The following is a 17,925-nucleotide window of genomic DNA, read 5'->3' as shown; positions in this document are numbered from 1 at the left end:
AGAGATTGAAGCGTTCTCCGACTGGTTTTTGAATGTTATAATTCTTGACGTCTGATTTGTGTCCATTTATTCTTTTACGTAGAGACTGTCCAGTTTGACCAATGTACATGGCAGAGGGGCATTGCTGGCACATGATGGCATATATCACATTGGTAGATGCGCAGGTGAACGAGCCTCTGATAGTGTGGCTGATATGTTTAGGCCCTATGATGGTGTCCCCTGAATAGATATGTGGACAGAGCTGGCAACGGGCTTTGTTGCAAGGATAGGTTCCTGGGTTAGTGGTTCTGTTGTGTGGTGTGTGGTTGCTGTATTTGCTTCAGGTTGGGGGGCTGTCTGTAAGCAAGGACTGGCCTGTCTCCCAAGATCTGTGAGAGTGATGGGTCGTCCTTCAGGATAGGTTGTAGATCCTTGATGATGCGTTGGAGAGGTTTTAGTTGGGGGCTGAAGGTGATGGCTAGTGGCGTTCTGTTATTTTCTTTGTTGGGCGTGTCCTGTAGTAGGTGACTTCTGGGTACTCTTCTGGCTCTGTCAATCTGTTTCTTCACTTCAGCAGGTGGGTATTGTAGTTGTAGGAATGCATGATAGAGATCTTGTAGGTGTTTGTCTCTGTCTGAGGGGTTGGAGCAAATGCGGTTATATCATAGAGCTTGGCTGTAGACAATGGATCGTGTGGTATGATCTGGATGAAAGCTAGAGGCATGTAGGTAGGAATAGCGGTCAGTAGGTTTCCGATATAGGGTGGTGTTTATGTGACCATCGCGTATTAGCACCGTAGTATCCAGGAAGTGGATACTTCAATCTCTCCGGTCACTCGATTACAGACCTGAGGGTGGCTATCCTTCAACAAAAAAAGCTTCAAAAACAGACTCCAACGAGAGACTGCTGAATTGGAATTAATTTGCAAACTGGATACAATTAATTTAGGCTTGAATACAGACTGGGAATGAATGAGTCATTACACAAAATAAAACTATTTCCCCATGTTATTTCTCCCCCCCTTCCCACCCCCCCACTCTTCCTCAGATGTTCTTGTTAACTGCTGGAAATAGCCTATCTTGCTTGTCACCATGAAAGGTTTTCCTCCTTTCCCCCCACTGCTGCTGGCGATGGCGATCACTCTCCTTACAGTGCGTATGATAAAACCCATTGTTTCATGTTCTCTGTGTGTGTATATATATATAAATCTCCCCACTGTATTTTCCACCAAATGCATCCGATGAAGTGAGCTGTAGCTCATGAAAGCTTATGCTCAAATAAATTTGTTAATCTATTCCAACAGAAGGCTACCCTCTGCACATACTCGATTTTACAAAATACAGAACCACAATTCAAATCTCTCTCACGGGTCTTAATCAACGGTTATGTATGTTTGCAAACAAACACACACACCTCCAAAACCTAACTGTATGAATAACTATAAAGATATCTGCTCTTATAATGGAACAGCACTTGAACCCTTTAAGATCCAGAGCCAGTTGCGTTTCCCAGCAATGATGGGAGGAACCTATTTGCTCAGAACTATTGAAGCCTCACTCAAATGCAGGCAATCATTTAGCTGGAGCTGCTCAATCTCAAGTCCAAGTTTGTATTCTTGGTGGCTTTATCATATGTTAGGTAACTTATGTTGTCTATCAAAATGCTTTTACTTTTGTAAGTTGTTTGTTTTTAGGCTGCACTGTAATTGAGATACTAATACATCTGAAAAATACTCAAATATAACAGAGTATAACTGGTTTTCCTAGACTTCTTTTGGAAGAGATATTGATAAAACTATGTAAAGAATATAAGTACTAAACTTGAATATACTCTGCCACTACTAGCCATAAAAAAGAAAGGCACTGACTGACAGAACAAATATACAAACAAGGACTATGTACATTAAACAGAACAATTACAATTACAGTACCTGAATTATTTTATCTCCAGGCTGCAACAGTTTAGATGCTGGTCCTTCAGGCTGCACTCTGGTTACAAATATACCCTGTAGAAACAAATGGGGGCGAGAGGAAGAATTCTGACTGATCTTATTTCATAGATATTGGAGCAACTTGAAGCCACTGCAACTTAAGATATTCTTTGATTTTCCCCACTAAACAGAAGATAATGTGAAATAGTGAAAAATAATAGGTTCATTGGCTTTTATGATTAACATTTTTTCAGAGATTAAAGACAGAAGAATTGCATTAATTGGAACACTGAAGGGAAAATATTTCTCCATCTGAGTTTTAAATTAAACCCTTTGTTTAAATTGCCAGATGTATATTATGTGTCAAAATGTAGTATCGACACTAGATGTAAGTGCTCTCGGCTAAATCCTTTTCCCTTTAAGAGACAACATAATTTTAAACTCTATAATTCTTGTTTGTAATGCTTGACATTTCTAAAATCCTACCATTCACCCAATCTAGATTGTCCCACCACTAATTTTCATGTACTGTAATTTGGTCAAATTGTTTTCATCCTTTTCTATCTCAATTTTCAAAGCCTCCCTCCAGCACAAACTCCAGTTTTATTACAAGACTCACCTTCCACTCTTCATTTCCCTCACTTTTGCAAGCCAGTATCCCTCCCCCCAAATCCTACAATAATCACAATCAACTTTAGCTTTTAATTGTTCACAAAAAAACTCCAAGCCCCACAGAACCTACTGTATAAGAAGCATTCACAGGCAAATAAATTATTTCTTGTGGCATTATGAGGTTGATTTGTGAGGAAAATATGGGAGGAGCTGTGGCACCTTGTGTGTGATGGGGCAGGAGTTAGCTAACAGGCAAGGACTGAATATATCCGAAGATTAAATCGGTGGAGGTGAGATGGTAGGGCTAGAGCTAGGTAGTGAGCAAATGGGCATTGGTTGCTGAGAAAACAGAATGGAATCAATAGGGGAAGGAAATGAATGGAAAACAACACCCTACTAGAGTCGGACAACAAAATGCCAAAATTCAAACACTACCTCAGATCACTTGCTCGTATGTTTGCTTCCCTTTTCCCATCCCTTGCTTATTTTTTGTATACTAAGAGTCTAAGCTCTTTGAGGTAGGGGATTCTCTAATATGCCAGTGAAGCGCTTAGCACACTTATTTTGTAGCACCTAAAAGAAACAATAGCACATCTGGATATTTTATAAATACTACTAATACTAATGATAATATTGTTAACAGTAGTTGAAAAAATAAAAAAACATGGTCATGGAGAGGTTAATTCCAAATGCCTCTTTCCATCGGTTGTATGGATGGGAAGTGACACAACACTTAGAGGTGAAAAAATACTGGAGATAACCTCTTTGTTCTAGTCAAGACTATTTGGAAAGGCAGTGCGGTCTAGTGGATTGGAAAAAGACAGAGCCTAAGTTCTAATGTTACCCATCACTGACTCCATACCTGTAGACAAGTCACTTAACCTTTTAGCTTCACTTTTGTCATTCAATAAATTTCTTAGTGTTCTGAAGATGAAAAGTACTATATAAATGCTGAATATTGTTTTGCTCTAAATACAGTTGGTCTAGTTCCAATTAAAAACCTCACAAGTGTGTATGAGATACTGTTTAGTGCATCAAAGAGGTGATAGGTTTATTTTACGTGCTTCACTTTAAAGTATAATAAATGACCTGGCACTTATTTAAAACATCTTTTGCCTTTAAAACAACTCTTAAAACAGGTACATATATATGAAATACTCACATCGTCATCAGGTCTGAATGGATTTCCTCTACCGCCAACTCCTCCTGATATACTAAATCCTAGCTCTGGATCTTTTTCAATTCTCACTCGAATCTAACAAAGTAAAAGGAACTGCCCTGAAAGCTCAGATCCACAGAAATGGACATACTATAAAATGCTGTATCATATTATCTAAATACTATAGTTGGAATTATGACCAAACAATAAAAGACTTACATTGGCAAATGGTTGAACTCCATCTCAATGTTTTTCCTCTTACCATTTTTAATATTAATACAAGGAAGTTTTGAATATGGTAACAGACATACAATATACCCGCAAAATATCAACAATCAAAAAACAAAAGTAAACTTCACTCTCGGAACGCTGATTAATATTCATACAGATGCTTTGATTTAATTAGTACTAAACAGCCTTCAAATTAACAAAGACACAAAAATATTGAAGAGCCTACTCTACAGTTCAAAAGAAATAATCGTATCTCAAATATAATTTCTGGTAACAGTGTGTTAAAACATAATACATAGCCACAACAGCCAAGTTTTATGGTGTATTAGTTTAGTTAGATTATAGCACACCTCCTAAGGCTATAAATCCAGAAATATGGAGATATAACCCAAATGATTTAACACACTAATCTGCACACCTGGCAAATAGGGAGTAAGCTTATGTAAATGAGATAATGCCTCTTTTTCTGGCTGACGCCAACTGAACTCCCCCATTCTGGCTCTCTCCCCGAGTTTCCCACACCTAATCCTCTCTCTCCTTTCTTTCGCTGGCTCACCTCATTCCTATATGATCCTGTTTTTCAGTCCCCACAATTTACACTAGGCACAGCCTCTGTGGACAAAGCTTGGTCCCCAATCCACTATGGTCATAAAAATATGACTAGAAAAATAGCTGCCTATGTACCACCACTCCATCCAAAACACTGCCTTATGCTCTTGCCACATCTTCATGGTATGGGCAGGTTGGGCCTATGCTCTAGGTAAGGGCTCTATGGGTCAAGTCTCAGAGGACTCCTAGGAATCTCTGAGAGTTAGTGTCCTAGAGCAGCCCTCCAAGACACTACCTACAGCACCGTAATATACAGCACCTCCTCCACACAACTCTCTCCCAATAACAGCAGAAGATAGGAGCAGGTGATTGGAAAGAGGCTTCAGAAATCAGGAGCTTTCCAGCCTATCAGGGAAACTTAGCTCTGAACTATCATCTAGCAACTCATTTTCCTAGGGTATAGCTAGAGTAAGGAGCTGTCTACTGAGGTAGAATAATGCCTATAGTTTTACCTAGTTTCTCTATTATACACTGCAATGATCAGGGCTGACAGCACTTCCCCTAATATCTGGTGCTGTATCTTAATTTTAGTGTTAAATTGTTTCGTTTTGATGTTATGTTGTTGTCTTTGTTCAAGGGGGAAGAAGAGGGACTAGGAGGAAGTTAAGTCCTGCCTGTGTGTGCTGGAGTTGTTACTTGCAGTTGTTACTTCCTTTTATTTCTATAAATGAGAATTACAAGTATTGGCAGTCCTGCAATTTTTTTCCTGGATGCTTTTTCCAGTTGCATAGCCATACCTTCTCTTCTTCAGGGACAGGCATAATTTTTTATTTCTGGTATCTTGTGCCTGTCATGCTTGCTTCCAACTCATTTTCCTCCATCTTTTTGAATGCTGCCTTCAGGTCACTAATAAAAGACTCTGCTGCATCACCTACCTGTGTAGGTGCAGAGGGCCTTTCAGGTTCTTGCTGCCTGAACGTCACTTCACAAGGAAGCAAGTGTTTACGGAGTTCAAAAATAATTTCAGAGGGAGAGTAATGGATAGCTGGCTGGTGTTATATGCAAAGATGACAAAAGGTACTCTTGGGGACATTCTGCACCAAAAAATTTAAAATTCTGTGCCAAAAAAATAAAAATTCTTCAAAATTTTACATTTTATTTGTCAAAATAACACCAGTTTCATTGTTTTGGTAATTTAGTTCAAAATACCTGTCAGCAAGTATGTCTGTAACAATACAGACAACAAAAAAAGATTCAGGAAATGGTTTTTTGACAAACAGATTCCTTATTCGGCATATTAATACAGTGTTATAATTCAGAACCATATTTCCCACACCGCTCAGAAGTGATGCAAAGGCTTGGGGGAGTCAGGGGTAACAGAGGAGCTAAGAGAGAGGGAAGTAATTGCTGGGACAGTCTTGGAGTGAACCTGGAGGGGTTGTTGGGTGTGGATGGCAAAAGTATGCATCAGGTTGGATTTTTTTTTTTTGGAGCGGGGGCAGGGAGGGAATTGGTCAGCAAACCATTCAGTCAGGCACATCTGTCCCTGTCCCCATGTGTTCTTGCACCCATTATTCCCCATCCTCATGTGGCGCTACACCCTCACTCAATGTCACCCCAAGAGTTCCTGTGCCCCCCACCCCAGTCTGTCCCCCACTAGTAGTCCTTCTGTACCCCAGTCTAGGTTACCACCCCCCAGCTGCCCAGTGTGCTCTGCTCTGTCCGTCCCCCTCATATTCGGTGCCTCCTCACCTGGCCCTGTGGGCCGGGCACTGTGAGAAAGGCAGCCTCTGCCCCCCTCCCTCTCTGCAGCTGGCTGCTCTGGCCTGTGAGCCAGCTGCCCTCTCTTCTGGCACCACATCAGCCCCTGGTGGGCGAAAGGTGTAACTGCAGTGTGACCCCTCTCGTGGTTTCCCTTCACTTCCCTGTCAGAATAAGTGTGTTTGTGTGTGTAAATCTACACGGGACATTAATTCTGCGCTTGCACAGAATTTCTCCAGGAGTAAAAAGGTGTCTTGTATCTTAGTCTTGGTGTTCTTCACTGACTGAGTCTAAGCATGTAACCAAGGGTGCGGTTTATTCGCTCCACTCTATAACTCCTAGAGTGGGCAATACCGGTCCTCACCTTGGTTATCTGGAGTTGTCGGCAGAACTTATGTAATAACCGTGACTCAAATTCTTTTCCAGATCACTGGAGATGAAGCTTGGTGGGCCAAACTCCAACACTACATATTTCATCCATGCAGCCTTAACTGTATCAATCCTTTTATCCTTCAGTGGTTGTGCCATCAAATATTTTGAGATGGTGTCATACACTAGCAGTAAATATCTACTTGCAGCTCGTGTTCCTGGTAATAGGCCTTTCAAATAATTCTGTATGAACTCTCGGGGCTTATTAGATTGAGCCCCTTTCCCCTAAAGGAGTTTTGCCTCCCCTTGCTTGTGCTTTCCTTTCTTGACAGATAAGACAGGAAAGTATCCACTTTTTAACTTCTGCAGCCATGCCCAGCCAAAAACTCTGTCATATACCTTGCTCAGTGTCTTTTCGTATCACAGACATATGAGTCTGCTGCTTCACCATCATGAAGACAATACCGTTTTCTGTAAGCTTGCTGACTGTACAATCCTGTTATCCTTATACCAGCAAGTTGGTAGCCAGATCAATAGATAATCATTCCTGAAATGTGTTTAACCTCCCCAATATGGGTATCCTTTGATATGTGTGTTGGTGCATCAAAAGTAATTCAGGGGCCTTAGACTGTTCTTGCCAGATATCCTCACTAGAATCTATTCTCACTGCCCTCACCTAACTGAATGCATCCACAACCACATTTGGTTTTCAAAGGTTTATGGTAAACCATGAATATATATTTGGACGGTTTGTGATTCCACCTCCACAAGCGTCCTCTGGGTTGTGCTTTGTAAGGAACCACTCCACAGCACTGTACAGCAGGAATTCCATACTTAGTAAATATGGATAATAGCGCTTGAAGGCCTCCACAATAGCCTGACACTTCAGTTCCATAGCCAAAATACTTGGTTTTCCTCTCATTTAATTTGCAACGTCCAAAAGCCACGTCTTGAACTAATCAATTTGTTCAAGTGCAAATTTGACAGCCATCTTTAGGCATCACAGGTTCATGAGTGAGTATTATAATACAACTGCAGTTGTGATCACTAAAGAAAACTGAATTAACAGCCCTTGTTTCAAAAGAAGGGGGCTGGTGGAAAGATGCCCTCCAAGATTGGTCCAGTCGCTGGCTGTGGAACTTATTACCCTACTTTGGTCTGTCACAACCCAAATTTTATTAGGTTTCAGAGTAGTAGCTGTGTTAGTCTGTATTCGCAAACATAAAGGAGTACTTGTGGTACCTTAGAGACTAACAAATTTATTTGAGTATAAGCTTTCGTGAGCTACAGATGCATCCGATGAAGTGAGCTGAAGCTCACAAAAGCTTATGCTCAAATAAATTTGTTAGTCTCTAAGGTGCCACAAGTACTCCTTTTCTTTTTGCAAATTTTATTAGTTTTTTGGGCTTGCTGCAGAAGTCACCTTTTTTTCTACCACAGGCTTTTTGCACTATTAAATGTGTTGTTTATTTTACCATCTGGGTGAGTACTACTAGTCAGATGTTCTTGAAATCGACCATAGGTATTTTGAGTTTTTAATTACTATTTTTGTATATTTTAATTATTGTATAAGCATGAAGGGCCATGGATAATCAGTTACCTGAAAGGAGATGTAATTCAAGTTTCAGCAGAAATACTTTAACTAACATCCTCTCTAGCTTCTGATAAAAGTTAGTAAGAGGTTTATTTCTCTGTATAACATCCACATCGCAAGAAAGGAACAAAACAGATTAAAATCAAACTAAAGGTATGATTTCACGGAACCACTTTTCTTTTAAAGAGTGGGATGACAGAACTCCAGTGAGCTACAGCTCTTTCTTGCTGGAATTAAATTCCTAAACCATTTCTGTCATCACCCATTTAATAGTAATAGTAAGAGCAAATAAAATAATACCACCTTGCATTTATGGCTACCAATAAGTGCAAATCATATATTCAAACACTTATTAAAAACCTTACCTCTTGACTTAAATTAATATAATTTTTATCCTTACCTCTTGCTTTGCCATCTCATGGCTTTGTTTGGGAGGACACTGGGGCTGGGTATAGGGAGGCTGATGCGCAACTTTCAGCATCAGATAATCAATTAATTGCTCTCTAGAGGGATGTCTTGCCACAGATGCTTGGGGAGGTGGATGATGGCCTTGACTATAGTTTGTCTGAGGCCTGGGAGGCTGGCACATCTGCCCATTTGTCATAGGTATCTGAATAAAACATGAATCGTCTTTAAATCATAACATTTTATAACAATCCTCAACTTTTATTCAATTATTTCAACATTTCTTGTGCTTGACTTGTCATTGCATTTTTATGAGCATTACTAAATCTCAGTTTTAAATTTATGAAGACAAGCATGAAAAGCTAAGCTAACTTTGAACTCTTATTGGCTAGAACAGAGTAGGCAGCTGCCTGTTCCTTTTTAACACTTGTTTCACTGTAATTCATCTCAACCAGTGTTTTTTGGTGATACTGCTAATGTATCACATTTGGTTTACATTGTTAAATTATACAGTATTTTATTTTTATTCATATAATTTGTCTATCAATTCTAGTTCTGAACTATTCATAGACAAGTGTAATAATATTACAGAGGTGTGAATGCTATGTCAAAATGTCTATTTATTTAACTCTAATTATGCTACAATTGGGTGCATTTTCCCCTACCACTTAACATGGAAAATGTCTTCCATTAAAGACCTTACAACTAAAGACCTTATAGAATCTTAATTTTAAAACTATGGTGAGAATCTTTCCAGTATATGTTGCTCTCTGGTTTGACTATCTGTTGATTAGATTTGGCAGACACTATGGTGGTTAGTGCCACAGGAATATCTATAAGTATTTAATTAACTAACTAAAGTTGCGGCTCTGCACAACAAAACTTTTTACTGAAGCCTCTTAGGTGATTAATTTGTACTGGAGCACAATGTCCATGGACAAGAACGCTCCTTGCCCCCCCCAAAACACCTACTAAATTTACTCAGTACCCTAATACCCTGACATCTCCCGTCACTCATTCTGTAAAACCCCCCATTCCAAAACTACCATCATCTTCCATTTATTTGTCTACTGATCACCACTGCTATGCTGAATTAATCTGCCAAAATATACCAGACTAGTATGTCCAAATACTAAAAGTTTTATTCTCATAAATAACTGAAATAAGTAGGTAAGTAGGTAAGAAAATTCTAGCTTCTATTCATGCTGTGTCAATTGTCTTCTGTATCTCAGACCCTGTTCTGAGTAAGCGAGGCTCTACCTTGTAAAGCAGGGGTGGGCAAACTTTTTGGCCTGAGGGCCACATCGGGTTTCCAAAATTGTATGGAGGGCAGGTTAGGGGAGGCTGTCTCCCTCCAAATGGCCAGGTGTGACCTGGCCCCTGCCTCCTATCCACCACCACCCGCTTCTCGCCCCGACAGCTCCCCCGAGACTCCTGCCCCATCCAACCCAACTATCCCCTGACAGCCCCCCCCCCCCCGGGTCTCCTACCCCATCCAGCACCGCCTGCTCCCTGTCCCCCCCCCAGACTCCCCACCCCTGACTTCCCCCCGCCATCCCATCCAACCCCTCTGTTTCCCGCCCCCTGCCCTCTATCCAACCCCTGCCTGCCCCCTGCCTCCTAACCACGCTGCCTGGAGCACCGATGGCTGGCGACGCTATAGCCGCGCTGCCCAGAGCACCGGGTCAGGCTGCGGCTCTGCAACTGTGCTGCCCGGCTGCTCAGAGTGTTGAGCCAGCGGCACGGTGTTCTGAGGCTGCGCGGGAGGGGCCGGGGGCGAGCCTACTGGACCAGGAGCTCAGAGGCCAGGTAGGAGGATCCCACAGGCCGAATGTGGCCTGTAGTTTGCTCACCTCTGTTGTAAAGTGATTCTGAAAAATGGCAAAGTGAGGTTTAATATGTATGGTTTCATTTATTTACATATCACATTTGTTTGGTTTACAAATAAAAAAAGTTTTTTTCCCAATTGCCATTTACAAAAAATAAAGCATAATTGAGAAAAAAGTTAAGATTCTTTCCTTCTTCTGTAATCATACCAATAATAAAAATTCATATAAGCCAGTATCTGTCCAGTCACAATTGTGCAACCTCACTGCCTTCAATGGGTTTGCACAAATGTAGCTGACTGGAAGTTAATAAACTATTGATGATGCACAAGGAAGTATAGGTTCCAGCTCACTTCCTTTTAGCTGTATTGGCTCCTGAAGTCTTAACAGGAGTAGAAAGTTATTTTTGTCCATATTAAGTAGATACATCTCTGAACACACTAGGAACGGGTATATTGCATAAGGTGGTGCTAGTGTTATCATGAAGGAAATGGGAGTTGTCTGTAACATTTTATGACTATGTCTCCTTGTTTGTTATTGTGATGTTTACTGTATGTATACAAGGGATTAATTCAAACAGGGTTAGTTACAATAAGCAAAAAAGGACGTCTTAACACCTGACACAATGCAAAAAACCAGTCCCTTTGAGGTCTCTGTCTGATCCCCTGGTGAGCTGCCAAAACCGGTTTAACCAGATTTGAGAGATACAAGAGAAACAAAGGACATAACTGGACCTAAAAATGCAATATCTTACTTGAAAGGTGCAGGAAAAGAGGGAGTAAAATGAGGTTCTGAGCAAAGGTGAACTGAGACTTCAGAGGCTTAGGTGTCTGTTATAAGATAGGCCTACCTAACACTGTAAGCGAGACAGGTACGCAAGTAGACCTTGACTGTGTTACAAACTTTTTGTTTGTTTGTTTTGTTCCTACTTTAAGATTAACAATACTTCGTTTTAAAAAGGCTGTTTGGGTTGCTTTGTTATCTGCTTTGGAAAGGAAGACTTGCTGGTGCCAATCTTAGTTGGCCTGCAGAAAAATCACAATTGGCGCACACAGAGTGCTGTAGCTGGAGACCTGGTCTAAAAGTGAAAGACTCGCAGGATTCCACCCCAAGACAGGTTAAGGTAGAGGCCTAACACCGGAAGGGTGCACTAATCAGACTTCTGGGAGGTACAGAATGAAGATGCAGCTAGACCTGTAACTGTGACAGTTACATAATCATTTTTCAAAGTAAAACGACATTTTAAGGCAGTAAACAGTTTCTCAGACCAACTAAAAAGAGAATCTTATAATTAACATCTGGGAAAAAATCAAGTATTTTGTAACTTCTAACTACTTGATGTAATATTTTTGTCTGTATAATTTAGGATAAGTAGAAGGTTTAACTTTTTTTTTTTTTTACAACTGCAAGTTGTGATTTATCTATCTTATAGGCCTATCAGACACTCTCAGGCTCCCAAGAGGAGAAGGCGGGTGGTGGTGGTCGGGGACTCTCTCCTCCGGGGGACTGAGTCATCTATCTGCCGCCCTGACCGGGAAACCGAGAAGTCTGCTGCTTGCCAGGGGCTAAGATTCGTGATGTGACGGAGAGACTGCCGAGACTCATCAAGCCCCTGGATCGCTACCCCTTCCTGCTTCTCCACGTGGGCACCAATGATACTGCCAAGAATGACCTTGAGCGGATCACTGCGGACTACGTGGCTCTGGGAAGAAGGATAAAGGAGTTGGAGGCGCAAGTGGTGTTCTCGTCCATCCTCCCCGTGGAAGGAAAAGGCCTGGGTAGGGACCGTCGAATCGTGGAGGTCAACGAATGGCTACGCAGGTGGTGTCGGAGAGAAGGCTTTGGATTCTTTGACCATGGGATGGTGTTCCATGAAGGAGGAGTGCTGGGCAGAGACGGGCTCCATCTTACGAAGAGAGGGAAGAACATCTTTGCCAGCAGGCTGGCTAACCTAGTGAGGAGGGCTTTAAACTAGGTTCACCGGGGGAAGGAGACCAAAGCCCTGAGGTAAGTGGGAAAGCGGGATACCGGGAGGAAGCACAGGCAGGAATGTCTGTGAGGGGAGGGCTCCTGCCTCATACTGGGAATGAGGGGCGATCAACAGGTTATCTCAAGTGCTTATATACAAATGCACAAAGCCTTGGAAACAAGCAGGGAGAACTGGAGGTCCTGGTGATGTCAAGGAATTATGACGTGATTGGAATAACAGAGACTTGGTGGGATAACTCACATGACTGGAGTACAGTCATGGATGGTTATAAACTGTTCAGGAAGGACAGGCAGGGCAGAAAAGGTGGGGGAGTAGCACTGTATGTAAGGGAGCAGTATGACTGCTCAGAGCTCCGGTACGAAACCTGTGGAAAAACCTGAGTGTCTCTGGATTAAGTTTAGAAGTGTGTGCAACAAGAGTGATGTCATGGTGGGAGTCTGCTATAGACCACCGGACCAGGGGGATGAGGTGGATGAGGCTTTCTTCCGGCAACTCACGGAAGCTACTAGATCGCATGCCCTGATTCTCATGGGTGACTTTAATTTTCCTGATATCTGCTGGGAGAGCAATACAGCGGTGCATAGACAATCCAGGAAGTTTTTGGAAAGCGTAGGGGACAATTTCCTGGTGCAAGTGCTAGGGGAGCCAACTAGGGGGAGCGCTTTTCTTGACCTGCTGCTCACAAACCGGGTAGAATTAGTGGGGGAAGCAAAAGTGGATGGGAATCTTGGAGGCAGTGACCATGAGTTGGTTGAGTTCAGGATCCTGACGCAGGGAAGAAAGGTAAGCAGCAGGATACGGACCCTGGACTTCAGGAAAGCAGACTTTGACTCCCTCAGGGAACAGATGGCCAGGATCCCCTGGGGGACTAACATGAAAGGGAAGGGAGTCCAGGAGAGCTGGCTGTATTTCAAGGAATCCCTGTTGAGGTTACAGGGACAAACCATCCCGATGACTCGAAAGAATAGTAAATATGGCAGGCGACCAGCTTGGCTTAATGGTGAAATCCTAGCGGATCTTAAACATAAAAAAGAAGCTTACAAGAAGTGGAAGGTTGGACATATGACCAGGGAAGAGTATAAAAATATTGCTCGGGCATGTAGGAAAGATATCAGGAGGGCCAAATCGCACCTGGAGCTGCAGCTAGCAAGAGATGTCAAGAGTAACAAGAAGGGTTTCTTCAGGTATGTTGGCAACAAGAAGAAAGCCAAGGAAAGTGTGGGCCCCTTACTGAATGAGGGAGGCAAGCTAGTGACAGAGGATGTGGAAAAAAGCTAATGTACTCAATGCTTTTTTTGCCTCTGTTTTCACTAACAAGGTCAGCTCCCAGACTGCTGTGCTGGGCATCACAAAATGGGGAAGAGATGGCCAGCCCTCTGTAGAGATAGAGGTGGTTAGGGACTATTTAGAAAAGCTGGACGTGCACAAGTCCATGGGGCCGGACGAATTGCATCCGAGAGTGCTGAAGGAATTGGCGGCTGTGATTGCAGAGCCCTTGGCCATTATCTTTGAAAACTCGTGGCGAACGGGGGAAGTCCCGGATGACTGGAAAAAGGCTAATGTAGTGCCCATCTTTAAAAAAGGGAAGAAGGAGGATCCTGGGAACTACAGGCCAGTCAGCCTCACCTCAGTCCCTGGAAAAATCATGGAGCAGGTCCTCAAAGAATCAATCCTGAAGCACTTAGAGGAGAGGAAAGTGATCAGGAACAGTCAGCATGGATTCACCAAGGGAAGGTCATGCCTGACTAATCTAATCGCCTTTTATGATGAGATTACTGGTTCTGTGGATGAAGGGAAAGCAGTGGATGTATTGTTTCTTGACTTTAGCAAAGCTTTTGACACGGTCTCCCACAGCATTCTTGTCAGCAAGTTAAGGAAGTATGGGCCGGATGAATGCACTATAAGGTGGGTAGAAAGCTGGCTAGATTGTCGGGCTCAACGGGTAGTGATCAATGGCTCCATGTCTAGTTGGCAGCCGGTGTCAAGTGGAGTGCCCCAGGGGTCAGTCCTGGGGCCCGTTTTGTTCAATATCTTCATAAATGATCTGGAGGATGGTGTGGATTGCACTCTCAGCAAATTTGCGGATGATACTAAACTGGGAGGAGTGGTAGATACGCTGGAGGGGAGGGATAGGATACAGAAGGACCTAGACAAATTGGAGGATTGGGCCAAAAGAAATCTAATGAGGTTCAATAAGGATAAGTGCAGGGTCCTGCACTTAGGATGGAAGAATCCAATGCACCGCTACAGACTAGGGACCGAATGGCTCGGCAGCAGTTCTGCGGAAAAGGACCTAGGGGTGACAGTGGACGAGAAGCTGGATATGAGTCAGCAGTGTGCCCTTGTTGCCAAGAAGGCCAATGGCATTTTGGGATGTATAAGTAGGGGCATAGCGAGCAGATCGAGGGACGTGATCGTTCACCTCTATTCGACACTGGTGAGGCCTCATCTGGAGTACTGTGTCCAGTTTTGGGCCCCACACTACAAGAAGGATGTGGATAAATTGGAAAGAGTACAGCGAAGGGCAACAAAAATGATTAGGGGTCTAGAGCACATGACTTATGAGGAGAGGCTGAGGGAGCTGGGATTGTTTAGTCTGCAGAAGAGAAGAATGAGGGGGGATTTGATAGCTGCTTTCAACTACCTGAAAGGGGGTTTCAAAGAGGATGGCTCTAGACTGTTCTCAATGGTAGCAGATGACAGAACGAGGAGTAATGGTCTCAAGTTGCAATGGGGGAGGTTTAGATTGGATATTAGGAAAAACTTTTTCACTAAGAGGGTGGTGAAACACTGGAATGCGTTACCTAGGGAGGTGGTAGAATCTCCTTCCTTAGAGGTTTTTAAGGTCAGGCTTGACAAAGCCCTGGCTAGGATGATTTAACTGGGACTTGGTCCTGCTTTGAGCAGGGGGTTGGACTAGATGACCTTCTGGGGTCCCTTCCAACCCTGATATTCTATGATTCTATGATTCTATGATTCTATTAACCAAATTCCGTACTATACAAAATGAACCCTTGTTTGTTGATCAAATACACTGGAAGTCACCACAGTTCTAGGATAAGATGTTCTCCCCTGTTCTGGCCCCTTTCTACTGCATAAAAGGGACGGAGTAGAATAAAGGGGCCATACAAGTCTCATATCTAGTTGGAGGAGGATTTCCCCCATAAAGATGCCCACAAATGCTCTGGCTTAGGGAGTGGTACTGGAGGCAAGGCTGTAGGGGCACATCAGAGTCAGAGCCACACTGAGGCGATTCTGGGCAGTGCTACGACTCATAGGACAGCTGTCATAACTTTGGCTCTCCAGGGCTCTTTAAGATGTGGTGGAAAGGTCTCAAGCTCCCAGAGTAACTCAGAAACGGAAGGGTGCAAAGGTGGCTTAAAGCTCCCTTAGGGTATGTCTATACTACTCGCCAGATTGGCGGCAGTGATCGATCCAGCGGGGGTTGATTTATTGCATCTAGTCTAGACGCAATAAATCGACCCCGAGTGCTCTCCAGTCGACTCTTCTACTCCACTGGCGCAAGAGGCACAGGCGGAGTCGATGGGGGAACGGCAGCAGTCGACTCACCGCAGTGAAGACGCGCGGTGAGTAGATCTGAGTACATCGACTTCAGCTACCTTATTCACTTAGCTAAGTTGCATAATTTAGATCGATCCCCTCCCCAGTGTAGACCAGGCCTAAGTCCTTCATCCTCAGCTGCAAATTCTGTACTGTGCCTCTTAGAGACAAAGACAGAATTTCACTCTCCGGTGTCTGCAGTTTACTTACCCAATTTTACCATGATATATAAATAAATGCTGACATGTTTTTAAAAAAGTTTATTCTACTTTGTTTACTGTTCTGAAATTGTCTGCCACATGCAGAATTCTGCATTTAACATGCAGACCCTCTGTTATTGGGGAAACCTATTATTAAAAACCTTCCCCATTAACTTTCCCTGACCAGAAGAAAATAAAACAAACAACAAATCACTCAGTTGTCCCAATGAGATGATTTCTTATTTCAAGAATGATCTTTTAAGGCCATGTGATTTATCATTTCACCACAAATATGTGGGTGAAAATCAAATAATGTTTTAGATTTAAAAACAAATTACCAATTCTAAGTGCCAACTACTCCACCATGTTTCAGATATACATTTTTGCAAAGGATAACTTATCCAAATATGATATCTTATTACTCATTACCTGTGCAGCTACTTTCTTCACGCTGTCTGGAGGAACATCTTTGAGATTAAGTGTGCTAGATGAGTAGTTCTGCTGTCCTGAAATGAATACATCCTCTTGGCATGGCTCTCCTGGGGTGGATGTCTGGGGATGCTTTAAACAGCATAGAAATAAGTAAGCAAATATTTCTTCAAATCATCAAAATGACTCAATATTTCTTAAAATATTAGAAAAAATTGCTCAATTTTTAATTTTATTTTTGCTTGTAAGGATGCTAATCATATCATCTGAGTTTGCATGGAGAAGTTAATCCTATTAATCAAGTCTGAGAGATTCATAAAATTTAACCCCAACTTTCAAAAAAAATTACAACTGTTCAAGTTCTTAAAGCCACATAACACAGATGGTTCACAAGAAAGGTGAACAAATGTCCATGGCTGCTATGCATGGATTTAGAGGATTAATACAAGTCTCTCATTGACTTAATTCTGCTAGATTTAAACACCAGATCTTCATTCAGGTTGTTCAGTGTTGGAACTATCTTCATCTTTCTTGCCAACCTACATATCAAGTTAATTTGCTTGATTGCCTCCAGGCATCTTTAAATAAGGTTTACTTTACCAAATATTGAAAATAAACTGGTAAACCCCAACTCAAGTCTCTTCAGACCTGGATCAAATTCAGAATAAAAGGATCATTATCTACAGATCTGGTTACAGAGGAGGGTAAAACAGAAAATAATCTTAGATCGCATGCGGAAACCAATTAGAAAAACTATTTGTTTTGTAAGTTGTAACACCTTGTAAAGAAGGTTGAGCATATGAACTCAAGGCAATTTAAATATTTGGGTTCAGTGCCCAGGAACTCATAACACAACTATTTTTATACTTATGACTGTGCTTTCCACATATAAAAGGACAAAACTGTAATTATTGATAAAGACATATTTCATGTTTCCTTTTTCCCCTCGATATATTGCAATAGCCTACTGTAGGTACTCACACGAACAACGTGCACACCAGAACCTCTTCTGTCTGCAACACTCAAGGCAACACTACTCTGGCTGCCATGCAGATCCCTAGAGCTGCCATAGTGAAAGCTGCTAACTGCAGCATAATTGGAATTAAAGGACCTAGACAGCATGCTCTGAATAAAGAAGGGACAGATTTAACATAGAGATTAGTGTAGCATGCATAAACCACAGGACATGTTATACACAGACTTATACAGACATATATTCCATATCATGCAAAAATAAATACCATGCAATTAAATTAGCTGTGGCATCGTGAAGTACAAAAAATCTCAGTGACACTCCATTTACATTTATTTACGATAAATCAACATGCAA

At 42.2% G+C, this 17,925-nt stretch overlaps 1 protein-coding gene across 22 annotated transcripts in view; it reads right to left on the bottom strand.

Annotated features, from left to right (window-relative positions):
* ERBIN (erbb2 interacting protein) overlaps positions 1–17,925 on the bottom strand; it is a 214,643-nt gene that overhangs the window by 7,337 nt on the left and 189,381 nt on the right. For 7 of the 22 annotated variants that reach the window (XM_038402361.2, XM_038402368.2, XM_043514184.1 and 4 more), the window contains 5 exons: positions 17,577–17,720; positions 16,596–16,727; positions 8,585–8,794; positions 3,684–3,776; positions 1,910–1,984 (listed from right to left, as the gene is read on the bottom strand). In XM_038402361.2, coding sequence (XP_038258289.1) covers positions 1,910–1,984; positions 3,684–3,776; positions 8,585–8,794; positions 16,596–16,727; positions 17,577–17,720 — 654 coding nt within the window. The other 15 variants (XM_043514174.1, XM_043514182.1, XM_043514183.1 and 12 more) reach the window with 5 other exon arrangements.

The sequence above is a fragment of the Dermochelys coriacea genome, chromosome 5, assembly GCF_009764565.3.
Source record: "Dermochelys coriacea isolate rDerCor1 chromosome 5, rDerCor1.pri.v4, whole genome shotgun sequence".
Lineage (NCBI taxonomy): Eukaryota > Metazoa > Chordata > Testudines > Dermochelyidae > Dermochelys > Dermochelys coriacea.
This window is presented reverse-complemented; position numbering and strand designations above follow the sequence as displayed.